This window comes from Schistocerca cancellata, chromosome 10 (genome assembly GCF_023864275.1).
Source record: "Schistocerca cancellata isolate TAMUIC-IGC-003103 chromosome 10, iqSchCanc2.1, whole genome shotgun sequence".
Taxonomy (NCBI): domain Eukaryota; kingdom Metazoa; phylum Arthropoda; class Insecta; order Orthoptera; family Acrididae; genus Schistocerca; species Schistocerca cancellata.
The window spans coordinates 120978312-120992600 of record NC_064635.1 but is presented as its reverse complement, the minus strand read 5'-3'; the positions used below and the strand labels follow the sequence as shown (position 1 = coordinate 120992600).

General features: G+C 39.2%; 2 protein-coding genes across 2 annotated transcripts in view; one reads left to right on the top strand and one right to left on the bottom strand.

Annotated features, from left to right (window-relative positions):
- Window positions 1-218: 218 nt before the first annotated feature.
- LOC126106423 (N-alpha-acetyltransferase 38, NatC auxiliary subunit) lies at window positions 219-1495 on the bottom strand. The gene is made up of 3 exons (XM_049912699.1): window positions 1333-1495; window positions 1080-1251; window positions 219-1002 (listed from the first exon to the last, which is right to left on the bottom strand). The coding sequence occupies exons 1-3, from the start codon at window positions 1360-1362 to the stop codon at window positions 890-892; spliced, it is 315 nt and encodes a 104-aa protein (XP_049768656.1). The 5' UTR covers window positions 1363-1495; the 3' UTR covers window positions 219-889.
- A 257-nt stretch (window positions 1496-1752) lies between these two features.
- The window catches only part of LOC126106422 (symplekin), a 117003-nt gene continuing 104466 nt past the window's right edge, over window positions 1753-14289 (top strand). Inside the window, exons 1-3 of the mRNA XM_049912698.1 lie at window positions 1753-1927; window positions 2424-2620; window positions 9499-9732. Of these exons, the coding sequence (XP_049768655.1) occupies window positions 1859-1927; window positions 2424-2620; window positions 9499-9732 (500 nt within the window). The 5' untranslated portion in view covers window positions 1753-1858. The remainder of the gene's footprint in view (window positions 1928-2423; window positions 2621-9498; window positions 9733-14289) is intronic.

Here is a 14289-nt window from a genome sequence, read left to right as displayed (position 1 = left end):
TGTACCAACTAAACTGTTGTCAGCATGGCAAGGAAAGCTGGCTTCACATTATTATAACCAGAGCAACAGCAGTATCTCCACTACTGTAAGCTAGACATCAAAACTTTGGGGAAGCACTGTGGTGCTGAAGCCAACCTATGTGTTGATTTCACTTTTATCTTATACAAGGCCACATTAAAATTAGTGACAGTGGATGCAAAAAAATAAAAATTTGCAAATTTGTCAAAAAGTTCTTGAACAGATTATTCCAGCATTCATATACAGCAAGTTACACAAAATTTTCCCTTTTAAAAACCCTTCCCGCCAAATGTAGATATGAAACAACTATCTATCATTGGTGTGTTTCGACGAAATTGACCTACACATCAGACCCTGACTTCACCTTCCTTTTGCTCGGTACGTATGGTATTAATGTCACATTGTAACTAACGTAACATAGATAAATATTTTGTTCTATGTTTGTTCCACACACAAATACGATGTAAAACATCAACAAACAATAAGATAACAATGCAAAATTCTATATAACATATATAGTGAGAATAGATGAGCTAATCTTAAGACAGAGAATTTGAATCAATGTACCACATACAATTCCTGTTTGCAACTGTCTTATGTCATACAAAGGTTTGTTACAGTTATATGTGATGTGCGGCAGTAATATAAATGGTATGCCTTATTTAATATAAATGATTTACATTATTCCACGGTTTACCAAATTATATAGTTATAAGGTTTTACCACAGCACTAACAAATGATCGATTTAGGGCCTATATCAATAATGAATATATTTACGCTGACAAATATACACAAACATGAAAACATATAAACCTCGTTTGGACGAGAACAAGACGTCAGTTTCTACTACCACTTGACCTTCGTGTAATTTCACATTATGTCCTGAGCAAATTTCGTAACGTCATCTAGGCAAATTGATATTATATGACGACCTGGCACCATCACCAAACCTAGCACTCGTGGCTCGTCCATATTTACAGTATCTGAAAAATTGAATTCTTTTTAGTTGGGTGTAATTGAGCACTCGTAAATTACTCAATTGCCTTTTTGGGGCTATTACCTTCAGGTTTCAGATATTCGCTGCACGAACCAAGAATTACGTTACCGTCTCGGTCTGTACATAGAAAGACGCCAACCAAAACCCTTCCATCAGTCATTTCAATTTTTAGATTTTTGTTAAGCCAACTCCACAGCTTCTGTTTCCCTGGTGTATCCAGGTTAGGTGGTGTACTCTGAGAAAACAGAATTTCTTAACATGCATAGCAGCGTAGAAAATATATAAGTTTAATTTACGATTTGAGCTTTAATTCTACCTTTTTCTCTCCATCCATGTCTGTAAACATCTATCCGATTTTTTTTTCTTTTCTAACTACAAATTCATCATTAACAGAACGATGACAGCCTGTGTCCGAAATAACCTATGGTGTTTTTCGTTCACGAAAACATAAACATATTCTATTGACAAAAGAGTAACATTTCCAAAGCGTTCATTTTTAAGAGATGAAAATTAAACCAGAGAGACATCGAACTCATTATCTCAACTTCTTTCGATTCACTATAGAAAAACTTATGCATCGAAATGAAAAATTCACTCGTTGATAGCAAATAAAAAAATATGAAATATCATTGCTTTAGATATTGTAGAAGTTCTCCCCAAAAACAAATAACATTTGATTTAAATCTGAGAGGATAAAGTGAAATGTCTTCTGCGTTTAGACATCATTGATTGAAGCTAAATAAATGCAGCACACCTGCAGCTGTGTGGCAATCTATCGTTAAAAGCCAATAATAGTATCTTAATTTTAAAATTGGGTGTTCCGTTTTATTTACAAAGTTACAATGTCGCTTCAAGATATTGAGGGAAGAGATGATACTGCGACAGAAGACGATGGGTCATCTTATAATAAGGTAGTTTAGACACTCGTAAACGATCAAACAATACGTCAGATTTTGCGTGTTCGTCGGCTTATTCAGCAATGTATCGCTTAGTTTGGCATGTCTGTCTAACAAAAACTATGTCCAACGTGTTCAGCTTAAATTTTGATTGACGGTCAATGCGCCAGACAGTTTGACTGCTTACGTCTGTTGTCGAACAGAGCAAGTTGCTTGCCAGACTTCGAAGGTCCCGCACTTTACGAATGTTGTTTTGACGCATATTTTGAACAATAAGGAATTTTTGTTGCGGTTTATCCCTTCGTATCGCGGATTTCCATAATTGTCAAATAATTGTGAAGCTTTGATTGTAGGAAGAGGTGCCCGTAGTGTAATTGGAACAAATTCAATAAATTATCGAGCTTTAATAATAAGAAAAATCGCGAGAAAATATGTGTAATGACATGAATTGGTGTTCACGTACCCATCCAAATGTGAGTAGCAAAATTAACCTGTGTTGACATTGTTTCAGATTGTTGATTGGCTAAATGAGGCGTCTGTGACGTCAGAGACCACTACAAAAACAGAAATACTGTCGAAAGTACAGGAAATTATAGTAAAAAAAGAGCCAGGCTTACTGAACAGCTTCCTGGACGAGGTGATCGCCTTCCAAAGCGATCGGAATAGTGATGTTAGAAGACTCGTCGTTGGAATTATAGAGGAAGCAGTGTGAGTCTCGTATTTCGATATGTTAAATTGCATGTGAAAGTATATGTTGTCAGATATATTCTTACCTGTGACCGAAGCTTGGCCCCTAGGACATACGAATCACGTAAAACCACTGTCACAAATTGTTTACATTGTGTTAGCTCCCTGTAGTTTGTGTTATCATCATCATTATCATCATCATCATCTTCATGATCATTCGTGATAGTGGCTAGATTGGACTGTGTAAGAATTGGGACTTTGTACGGGTGTTGATGAGTGTGCAGTTGAGTGCCTCACAAACCAAACATTATAATCCCTGTAGTTTCAGACCACGTTCAGCTAGGAAAAATTGTTGCAGCTTGGAAAAAAAACCAGCCCAAATTAAGAGTTAATGGCAGTAACATGTTGGTAAAAGAAATGTGTTCATTTTACTGTGTTCTTGAAGTAGTTGTAGTAAATTGTTAATGTGACACTACCAGTGTTTGTGTTTTGTGCTTAATTTTTTTATATGTTAATGAAATAATGGCTTAGAAAGTATTATAGATATTGAAAGTAGTTACTGGCACTAATTTTTTTTATTTTTGTTTGCTATATTTGAATGTCTTGCTTTGTGCAAGATGGAACTTTGCAAACTATTTAGGTTACATGAAGATTGTTCAGTCTTCCCAGGTATTGGATGTTTTCAGGGCTAAAAATTAAATAAATATAAAATTTTTGTCTGTCAGCTTGCTCTGAAATCTTGACTTGAGGTATCTCAAACTGAATGACCTCCTTAAAGCCAACCAGCATGGCTTTCGAAAACATTGATCATGTGAAACTGAACTCACACTTTCCTCATACAATGTTCTGAAAGCTTTCTAACAAGCCAGTAAGGTAGTTGTACGAGATTTCTTGATTACTGGAAAGCATTTGATTCTGTACCACACCTACACTTACTGTCAAATTACGATTATATGTGACTGGATTGAGAATGTTTTGGTAGGGAGGATGCAGCATGTTATCTTGGATGGAGAGTCATCCTTAGATGTAGAAGTAACTGCAGATGTGCCCCTGGAAAGTGTGTTGCGACCCTAGCTGTTCATGTTGTATGTCAGTGACCGTGATAAGGTTTCAAAGTAGTGAAAAGAGTGACAACACTCAACAATGTAGAATTGTGCACTCCCTCCCCCCCCCCCCTCCCGCACCCAATAAATAAATAAATAAAAATCTAAAGAATATAATATCAGGTGGTCACAGTGGGAATCGTCTAACTTGTACGAATACCTTAGTGTAACCCTTTGTAGGGATAAGAAATGTAATGATAACATAGGCTTAGTCATGAGTAAAACAGGCGGTAAACTTTAGTTTATTGGTAGAATACTGGGAAATGGAATCAGTCTACAAAGGAGTTTGCTTACAAATCGCTAGTGCAACCTATTCCAAATTATTGTCAAAGTATGTGGGACATATACTAAATAGGACTAACAGGGGACATTGAATATGTACAGAGAAAGGCAACATGAATGGCCACAGATTTGATTGATCCATGGGAGAGTGTCACGGAGGTACTGAAGAAACTGTACCAACAGACTCGTGAAGAGGTGTAAACTATCCCAAGAAAGTCTTCTAACAACGTTTCAAGGACCAGCTTTAAATGAGGGCTCTAGGAATATACTAACAACACCCTCTGTATTGCTCACCTGGGGATCGTGAACATAAATTCAGAATAGTTGCTGCGAGCACAGAGGCATTCAGTCATTCTTCCCCTACTCTATATATGAATGGGACAGGAAGAAGCCCTAATAACAGGTACAATGGGACAGACCCTCTGTCGTGAACTTCACGTTGGTTTGCAGGGTACAGATGCAGATGTAAATAGATGACTAAAATCACTTCCCATTCATAAACTCACGCCATCATTTGATGAGAGGGTACTGCTAGATGACACACTGTATTTGTTTATGAATCAGCCAGAAGGAAGTAATTTGTAATTCGCAGTTTTGCTACTGTGGAGAAATAGTGGCATTGCTGACATTCACTTTCTCATATACAACTTTCTTTCCTTTCTTCTTCTTTTTAAAGTTTTAAATTTATACTTATATAACAAAGTGGAAAAAGTTAATGTAGGTTAGAGATTTTCTTGTGTTCATTGCGTTGTATCTATTCTTGATTCCTGAGTTAGTCTTATAAAAGTTTGCAGAAAACTATCGTCACTCCTGTGTTTTACTGACATGCTTATTTACTGCTCTAGTTAAACACTTCATTCACTTCTTACAGCCTTGGGAGAGGCTATCTGATAAAAGATCTTGTCAGCCTTATGTGGATGGAGTCTGATTTTGATCTAGAGTTTAAATTTTCTGCAGTTTTAAACATTTTTGGAAAGTGACTATTAACAGCAGCCAAGTAATGTATAAAATGCTTGTTTGACCATCAGCTGCTTTTCATTTTAACGTAAATATTGACCTTTTTCATTCAGACTATCTTCGCGGATTAGGGTTAAAGCAGCTGTGTGGTATACTGGCATTCATGATATGATCTACATATGGTACGTGGCCATTCTCTAAGTAATGGTACATTTGATTTTGTAGCATATGCTGTTCTAACTTGAATCCATGAAGATGGTCTTTGACTGAAACTGTTGATATTTGGGTTTTCAATTTTTTAAAAAGCAGCTGATTGTCAAAAGTGCATTTTGTACATCACTTTACGAGTATGTGGGACATCTGCTTTAAGCTTGGTATATCCCATGTAAGCTCCAACGAGAAAAGTGCGAGGGGGAGGAGGAGTAAGGCAGAAATCCATGTTTTTGATTAGTTTTCCATGTGGAATAGTTGAAAAGCAATGTAGGAAATTGTTTATGTAAAAGTAATGCTTCAAAAATAGTCCAGGATGCAGCTTTGTAGATAATTATATAACATGTAATGGATTTCCCACTAGTTCCTACATCAAAACACATGCTCTACAAACCACTGTGAAGTTCGTGGCAGAGGGTACTTATCGTGGCACCACACATTCAAGTTGCATATGGAGCCCTGGCAGAATGATGCCTCTGTGCATGTTGGAGTTACTGTAATTATCATTGCAGATTATGCACTAGTGATATGGGAAGAGCTGAAGAATATTTTTAGTTTTGTAAGCATGTCTTTATGGGATAATTTGTGCGTGTGTTAAAGACTCTGCCAATTCATATTTCTGTGGCATAGTCGTGTGACCATTTGTATTGCCCTTCTTTGTAGACGTTCATTATACCTTATTTGGTGTAGGTTTCTCATGCTCTGGTTGTAAACTAAAACTGTAGACACAAATATTTTGTAAACAGTCTCCTCCTGATGAAGAATCAAAGGCTGCTACCCATCTATCTTAAATTTAACTGAGCCTGTGTGTTAATTCTAATCCATATCCATACAGATTATTAACTCCTTGATTGCTGCAGGTGTGTTCTCCACATTCTGTTCAGTCACTTTGTTGTTGCTGTACTGCTTGCCTAACGCTGCTATCTGTGCAGTGATACGGCGTTCTGGCCGCAATGAAATACTTATCAAATTCTAAGAAAATTTTTCAGTGAAAAACTTTATTTTTGCACATCTTACAGTCTAATATTTTTACTTGATAAAGGAATGAATTTCTTTTGTTGTTTATCATAGTTAATGTGCACGAGAGCTATCCTTTTCATAATATTATTATTGTTGCTCTAGTCTGGATCTCCCATTGTTTTATTTTGCAGCAGGCAAGGATGCGTAAACCAAAAGGGTGCATGGGACAGGTTCTACACCGGGGGCAGTTACAAGGGTAGGAGCCAGAGGGTAGGGAAGGTGGTTTGGGGATTTCATAGGGATGAACCAAGAGGTTACGAAGGTTAGGTGGACGGCGGAAAGACACTCTTGGTGGAGTGGGGAGGATTTCATGAAGGATGGATCTCATTTCAGGGCAGGATTTGAGGAGAGCGACATTTAGTCCCGGAAAGTATCCTGTCACAAGTGGGGCACTTTTGGGGTTCTTCTGTGGGAGGTTCTGGGCTTGAGGGGATGAGGAAGTGGCTCTGGTTATTTGCTTCTGTACCAGGTCGGGAGGGTAGTTGCGGGATGCGAAAGCAGTTTTCAGGTTGTTGGTGTAATGGTTCAGGGATTCAGGACTGGAGCAGATTCGTTTGCCATGAAGACCTAGGCTGTAGGGACTGTTTAATCCATTCCATTCCATTTCAAGTTGCCGCCACTCATACCTCACCCGTCATTCAATAACATCTTTGCCTCTATACTTCCACCTCAAATGACTTCTCTGCCCGAACTCTTTGCCTTTACATAATTCTGCTTGTGTTGTGTTTGTGTGTTGTGTTTGTGTGTTGTGTTGTGTTTGTGTGTTGTGTTGTGTTTGTGTGTTGTGTTGTGTTTGTGTGTTGTGTTGTGTTTGTGTGTTGTGTTGTGTTTGTGTGTTGTGTTGTGTTGTGTTTGTGTGTTGTGTTGTGTTTGTGTGTTGTGTTGTGTTTGTGTGTTGTGTTGTTTGTGTGTTGTGTTGTGTTTGTGTGTTGTGTTGTTTGTGTGTTGTGTTGTGTTTGTGTGTTGTGTTGTGTTTGTGTGTTGTGTTGTGTTTGTGTGTTGTGTTGTGTTTGTGTGTTGTGTTGTGTTTGTGTGTTGTGTTGTGTTTGTGTGTTGTGTTGTGTTTGTGTGTTGTGTTGTGTTTGTGTGTTGTGTTGTGTTTGTGTGTTGTGTTGTGTTTGTGTGTTGTGTTGTGTTTGTGTGTTGTGTTGTGTTTGTGTGTTGTGTTGTGTTTGTGTGTTGTGTTGTGTTTGTGTGTTGTGTTGTGTTTGTGTGTTGTGTTGTGTTTGTGTGTTGTGTTTGTGTGTTGTGTTTGTGTGTTGTGTTTGTGTGTTGTGTTTGTGTGTTGTGTTTGTGTGTTGTGTTTGTGTGTTGTGTTGTGTTTGTGTGTTGTGTTGTGTTTGTGTGTTGTGTTGTGTTTGTGTGTTGTGTTGTGTTTGTGTGTTGTGTTGTGTTTGTGTGTTGTGTTGTGTTTGTGTGTTGTGTTGTGTTTGTGTGTTGTGTTGTGTTTGTGTGTTGTGTTGTGTTTGTGTGTTGTGTTGTGTTTGTGTGTTGTGTTGTGTTTGTGTGTTGTGTTGTGTTTGTGTGTTGTGTTGTGTTTGTGTGTTGTGTTGTGTTTGTGTGTTGTGTTGTGTTTGTGTGTTGTGTTGTGTTTGTGTGTTGTGTTTGTGTGTTGTGTTGTGTTTGTGTGTTGTGTTGTGTTTGTGTGTTGTGTTTGTGTGTTGTGTTGTGTTTGTGTGTTGTGTTGTGTTTGTGTGTTGTGTTGTGTTTGTGTGTTGTGTTGTGTTTGGGTGTTGTGTTGTGTTTGGGTGTTGTGTTGTGTTTGTGTGTTGTGTTGTGTTTGTGTGTTGTGTTGTGTTTGTGTGTTGTGTTGTGTTTGTGTGTTGTGTTGTGTTTGTGTGTTGTGTTGTGTTTGTGTGTTGTGTTGTGTTTGTGTGTTGTGTTGTGTTTGGGTGTTGTGTTGTGTTTGGGTGTTGTGTTGTGTTTGGGTGTTGTGTTGTGTTTGTGTGTTGTGTTGTGTTTGTGTGTTGTGTTGTGTTTGTGTGTTGTGTTGTGTTTGGGTGTTGTGTTGTGTTTGTGTGTTGTGTTGTGTTTGTGTGTTGTGTTGTGTTTGTGTGTTGTGTTGTGTTTGTGTGTTGTGTTGTGTTTGTGTGTTGTGTTGTGTTGTGTTGTGTGTTGTTTTGTGTTGTTGTGTTTGTGTTGTTTGTGTGTGTGTGTGTGTGTGTGTGTGTGTGTGTGTGTGTGTGTTTTTGTTTGTTTGTGTGTGTGTGTGTGTGTGTGTGTGTGTGTTTTTGTTTGTTTGTGTTTGTGTGTGTGTGTGTGTGTGTGTGTGTGTTTTTGTTTGTTTGTGTTTGTGTGTGTGTGTGTGTGTGTGTGTGTGTGTGTGTGTGTTTTTGTTTGTTTTTGTTTGTGTTTGTGTGTGTGTGTGTGTGTGTGTGTGTGTGTGTGTGTGTGTTTTTGTTTGTTTGTGTTTGTGTGTGTGTGTGTGTGTGTGTGTGTGTGTTTTTGTTTGTTTGTGTTTGTGTGTGTGTGTGTGTGTGTGTGTGTGTGTGTGTGTGTTTTTGTTTGTTTGTGTTTGTGTGTGTGTGTGTGTGTGTGTGTGTGTGTGTGTGTGTGTTTTTGTTTGTTTGTGTTTGTGTGTGTGTGTGTGTGTGTGTGTGTGTGTGTGTGTGTGTGTTTTTGTTTGTTTGTGTTTGTGTGTGTGTGTGTGTGTGTGTGTGTGTTTTTGTTTGTTTGTGTTTGTGTGTGTGTGTGTGTGTGTGTGTGTGTGTGTGTGTTTTTGTTTGTTTGTGTTTGTGTGTGTGTGTGTGTGTGTGTGTGTGTGTGTGTGTGTTTGTCTCTATCTACGTACCAACACTTTCGTTTGGCAAGTTACAGAATCTTTGTTTTTAGATATATAAACTATAATGTAATGTTTGTTAATAAATACTCGGAGTATTACAGCAAGATTGGCAGATTTGCATGCTAAGCACTTGTCTACTGATGGTTATGCTTATGTTTTGCACCAAAAAGAGCTCGGAAAATTTCTTTCCTTAAGAAATATAATGTAAGTGGGTAGATCAGAAAGTCTACTCACCAAGCAGCGGCAGTAGGACACACACTCAAAAGGTATTAAGTATACAAGTTTTTGGAGACAGCGGGTTTTTCTGGTAGAACAATTCGAGAGAAGGAAGAGGGGTTAATAGAAATCAAGGTAATTGTGTCACAAGCAGCTATGGAAAGGTGGCAGGAAACATGGATAACTTTGAGACTGCTGAACTTGCAGTGGTGGACCTACCTAATGGGCAGGACACCTCCAAACAAAATTTATGTGGGTGGTAATGTGAAGCTGGCCACTGCACATCTCTCTTTAAGGCACTGTTTGACGAGGTGACGTTATTGTTTTAGGAAAAAAGATTCGAATGTGCTGCCGCGTGTGGCGCCGAGCCTGTTGTTGCTGCTGCAGGACGGGAGCGCTCAGGTCCAGAAGCGTGTGGTGCAGGCGGCCGCACAGGTGTATCGGGCGGCGCTAGCTTGGCTCGCAGATGCCCATACTAGCCACGAGGTGCTCGAAGCCACCTGGAACGCGATAACGGCAATCAAGGCGCAGATTGTTTACCTTGTGGACTGCGAGAATGATGGGTAAGTGGCATGTCTTATCTTTTTCTGTATATTAATTAGTCTTGATTACTTACTTTTTTTTTTTTTTTTTTTTTTTTTTTTTTTTTTTTTTTTTTTTTTTTTTTTTTTTGGGGGGGGGGGGAGGAGAAAGTCATCAGTCTGACTGGTTTGATGCAACCAGCCAAGAATTCCTTTCCTGTGCGAACCTCTTCATCTCAGAGTAGCACTTGCAACCTATGACCTCAATTATTTGCTTGACGTATTCCAATCTCTGTCTTCCTCTACAGTTTTTGCCCTCTACTGCTCCCTCTAGTACCATGGAAGTCATTCCCTCGTGTCTCAGCAGATGTCCTATCATCCTGTCCCTTCTCCTTATCAGTGTTTTCCACATATTCCTTTCCTCTCCGATTCTGCATAGAACCTCCTCATTCCTTACCTTATCAGTCCACCTAATTTTCAACATTCGTCTGTAGCACCACATCTCAAATGCTTCGATTCTCTTCTGTTCCGGTTTTCCCACAGTCCATGTTTCACTACCATACAATGCTGTACTCCAGACGTACATCCTCAGAAATTTCTTAGGCCGGTATTTGATATTAGTAGACTTCTCTTGGCCAGAAATGCCTTTTTTTGCCATAGCGAGTCTGCTTTTGATGTCCTACTTGCTCCATCCGTCATTGGTTATTTTACTGCCTAGGTAGCAGAATTCATTGACTTCGTGACCATCAATCCTGATGTTAAGTTTCTCACTGTTCTCATTTCTACTACTTCTTATTACCTTCGTCTTTCTCCGATTTACTCTCAAACCATACTGTGTATTCATTAGATTGTTCATTCCATTCAGCAGATCATTTAATTCTTCTTCACTTTCACTCAGGATAGCAATGTCATCAGCGAATCGTATCATTGATATCCTTTCATCTTGTATTTTAATTCCACTCCTGAACCGTTCTTTTATTTACATCATTGCTTCCTCGATGTACAGATTGAAGAGGAGGGGCGAAAGGCTACAGCCTTGTCTTACACCCATCTTAATACGAGCATTTCGTTCTTGATCGTCCACTCTTATTATTCCCTCTTGATTGTTGCACATATTGTATATGACCCGTCTCTCCCTATAGCTTACCCCTACTTTTTTCAGAATCTCGAACAGCTTGCACCATTTTATATTGTCGAACGCTTTTTCCAGGTCAACAAATCCTATGAAAGTGTCTTGATTTTTCTTTAGCCTTGCTTCCATTATTAGCCGTAACGTCAGAATTGCCTCTCTCGTCCCTTTACTTTTCCTAAAGCCAAACTGATCGTCACCTCAATTTTCTTTTCCATTCTTCTGTATATTATTCTTGTAAGCAGCTTCGATGCATGAGCTGTTAAGCTGATTGTGTGATAATCCTCACACTTGTCAGCTCTTGCCTTCTTCGGAATTGTGTGGATGATGCTTTTCCGAAAGTCAGATGGTATATCGCCAGACTCATATATTCTACACACCAACTTGAATAGTCGTTTTGTTGCCACTTCCCCCAATAATTTTAGAAATTCTGATGGAATGTTATCTATCCCTTCTGCCTTATTTGACCGTAAGTCCTCCAAAGCTCTCTTAAATTCCGATTCTAATACTGGATCCCCTATCTCTTCTAAATCGGCTCCTGTTTCTTCTTCTATCACATCAGACAAATCTTCACCCTCATAGAGGCTTTCAATGTATTCTTTCCACCTATCTGCTCTCTCCTCTGCATTTAACAGTGGAATTCCCGTTGCACTCTTAATGTTACCACCGTTGCTTTTAATGACACCAAAGGTTGTTTTGACTTTCCTGTATGCTGAGTCTGTCCTTCCGACAATCATATCTTTTTCGATGTCTTCACATTTTTCCTGCAGCCATTTCGTCTTAGCTTCCTTGCACTTCCTATTTATTTCATTCCTCAGCGACTTGTATTTCTGTATTCCTGATTTTCCCAGAACATGTTTGTACTTCCTCCTTTCTTCAATCAACTGAAGTATTTCTTCAGTTACCCATGGCTTCTTCGCAGCTACCTTCTTTGTACCTATGTTTTCCTTCCCAACTTTTGTGATGGCCCTTTTTAGAGATGTCCATTCCTCTTCAACTGTACTGCCTACTACGCTATTCCTTATTGCTGTATCTATAGCATTAGAGAACTTCAAACGTATCCCATCATTCCTTAGTACTTCCGTATCCCACTTCTTTGCGTATTGATTCTTCCTGACTAATGTCCTGAACTTCAGCCTACTCTTCATCACTACTATATTGTGATCTGAGTCTATATCTGCTCCTGGGTACGCCTTACAATCCAGTATCTGATTTCGGAATCTCTGTCTGACCATGATGTAATCTAATTGAAATCTTCCCGTATCTCCCGGCCTTTTCCAAGTATACCTCCTCCTCTTGTGATTCTTGAACAGGGTATTCGCTATTACTAGCTGAAACTTGTTACAGAACTCAATTAGTCTTTCTCCTCTTTCATTCCTTGTCCCAAGCCCATATTCTCCTGTAACCTGTTCTTCTACTCCTTCCCCTACAACTGCATTCCAGTCGCCCATGACTATTAGATTTTCATCCCCCTTTACATACTGCATTACCCTTTCAATATCCTCATACACTTTCTCTATCTGTTCATCTTCAGCTTGCGACATCAGCATGTATACCTGAACTATCATTGTCGGTGTTGGTCTGCTGTCGATTCTGATAAGAACAACTCGGTCACTAAACTGTTCACAGTAACACAACCTCTGCTCTACCTTCCTATTCATAACGAATCCTACACCTGTTATACCATTATCTGCTGCTGTTGATATTATCCGATAGTCATCTGACCAGAAATCCTTGTCTTCCTTCCACTTCACTTCACTGACCCCTACTATATCTAGATTGAGCCTTTGAATTTCCCTTTTCAGATTTTCTAGTTTCCCTACCACGTTCAAGCTTCTGACATTCCACGCCCCGACTCGTAGAACGTTATCCTTTCGTTGATTATTCAATCTTTTTCTCATGGTAACCTCCCCCTTGGCAGTCCCCTCCTGGAGATCCAAATGGGGGACCATTCTGGAATCTTTTGCCAATGGAGAGATCATCATGACACTCCTTAAATTACAGGCCACATGTCCTGTGGATACACATTACGTGTCTTTAATGCAGTGGTTTCCATTGCCTTCTGCATCCTCATGTCGTCGATCATTGCTCATTCTTCCGCCTTTAGGGACAATTTCCCACTCCTAGGACAAGAGTGCCCTGAACCTCTATTCGCTCCTCCGCCCTCTTTGACAAGGCCGTTGGCTGAATGAGGCTGACTTCTTATGCCGGAAGTCTTCGTCCACCAGTGCTGATTATTTATCAAAATTTAGGCAGTGGCGGGAATCGAACCTGGGACCGAAGACGTTTTGATTATGAATCAGAGACGCTACCCCTAGACCATGGTGACTCTTGCTTAATGTCAGTATAACTGTAAGACATTAAGGGTAGGGAGGAGTTGATTTGAAACTTCCTTGCGGATTAAAGCTGTAGGCTAGACCAGGACTCGAACCCTGTACCTTTTCCTTTTGTGGGCATGTAGTCTGACTGAGCTCTCCAGCAACTAACTTGTGACTCGGCTTCTCAGTTTTACTTCCTATAGTCTAAAATTCACAAAACTTCTCCTGCCTAATGTGATGGACTTGCGAGTTTTCATCTGACACAATCTGTTAATCTTCCAGGAAGTTACCAAAACATGTAAAATATTTACCACGAAAAGAAAGAAGGAAATATTGGTGTATGTTGTTGTCAGAAACTTTTCACCTCTCTCATTCATACCAGTACTTTATGTTAATGAGAATGCACTTGAATGACAACGATTCCACATTATGGAATTACTTTAAAGACAACACTTTCCAAGACCCAGTAACATGTCATCAGTAATAAGTTTCCAAAACATGAACAGAAATTTGTTTAGTTTGTTATTTGCATGTTCAGTGAATCGTAATTGTGGCCTCTTGCAAGGATGTAGGAAAAAGTCTTGCAGTTATAATAAACTATTCTAGTGAATATATGGCTGCATGTTGACCAATTACACAATTGCCTTGAGCTACAGTTTTGTTCTCCATGCTGTTATTTACTCATTCAGAAATTCTTCAATTGAGGAGGAGCAGCTGTCGAACATACATTTCAAATTATGATTGAAGCTAATTTTGTTATCTATTAAGTTCTTCACATCATTGGTTAGGTGGTTATACTTTTATTGTTGGAAACCGCATCCCTTTCTGCACCACATGAAGCTGAGTGATGCTATTGTACATGACTTCTCCTTGTCCTGTAGTATTATATTTATGAGAGTCGCTGTTTGTAACTGTGATGGACTGTTGACAAACTTGATTAGGAAAGGTGAATGTACTGTGAGGCTGTTATTAGTGTACCTGACTGTTTAAGGATCCATGTGGCCCAAATTGTGAAGCAGTAATTGAAATAGTGTTACGTTCAGCTGCACTTTGTGCCACAGGGTGGTCCATTTTTCTCTTGCCCACAAATATACAAGGGACATTTCATAAATGTAAAAGTTGGTATTACTATGGCATGTTTGATGAAGAAAA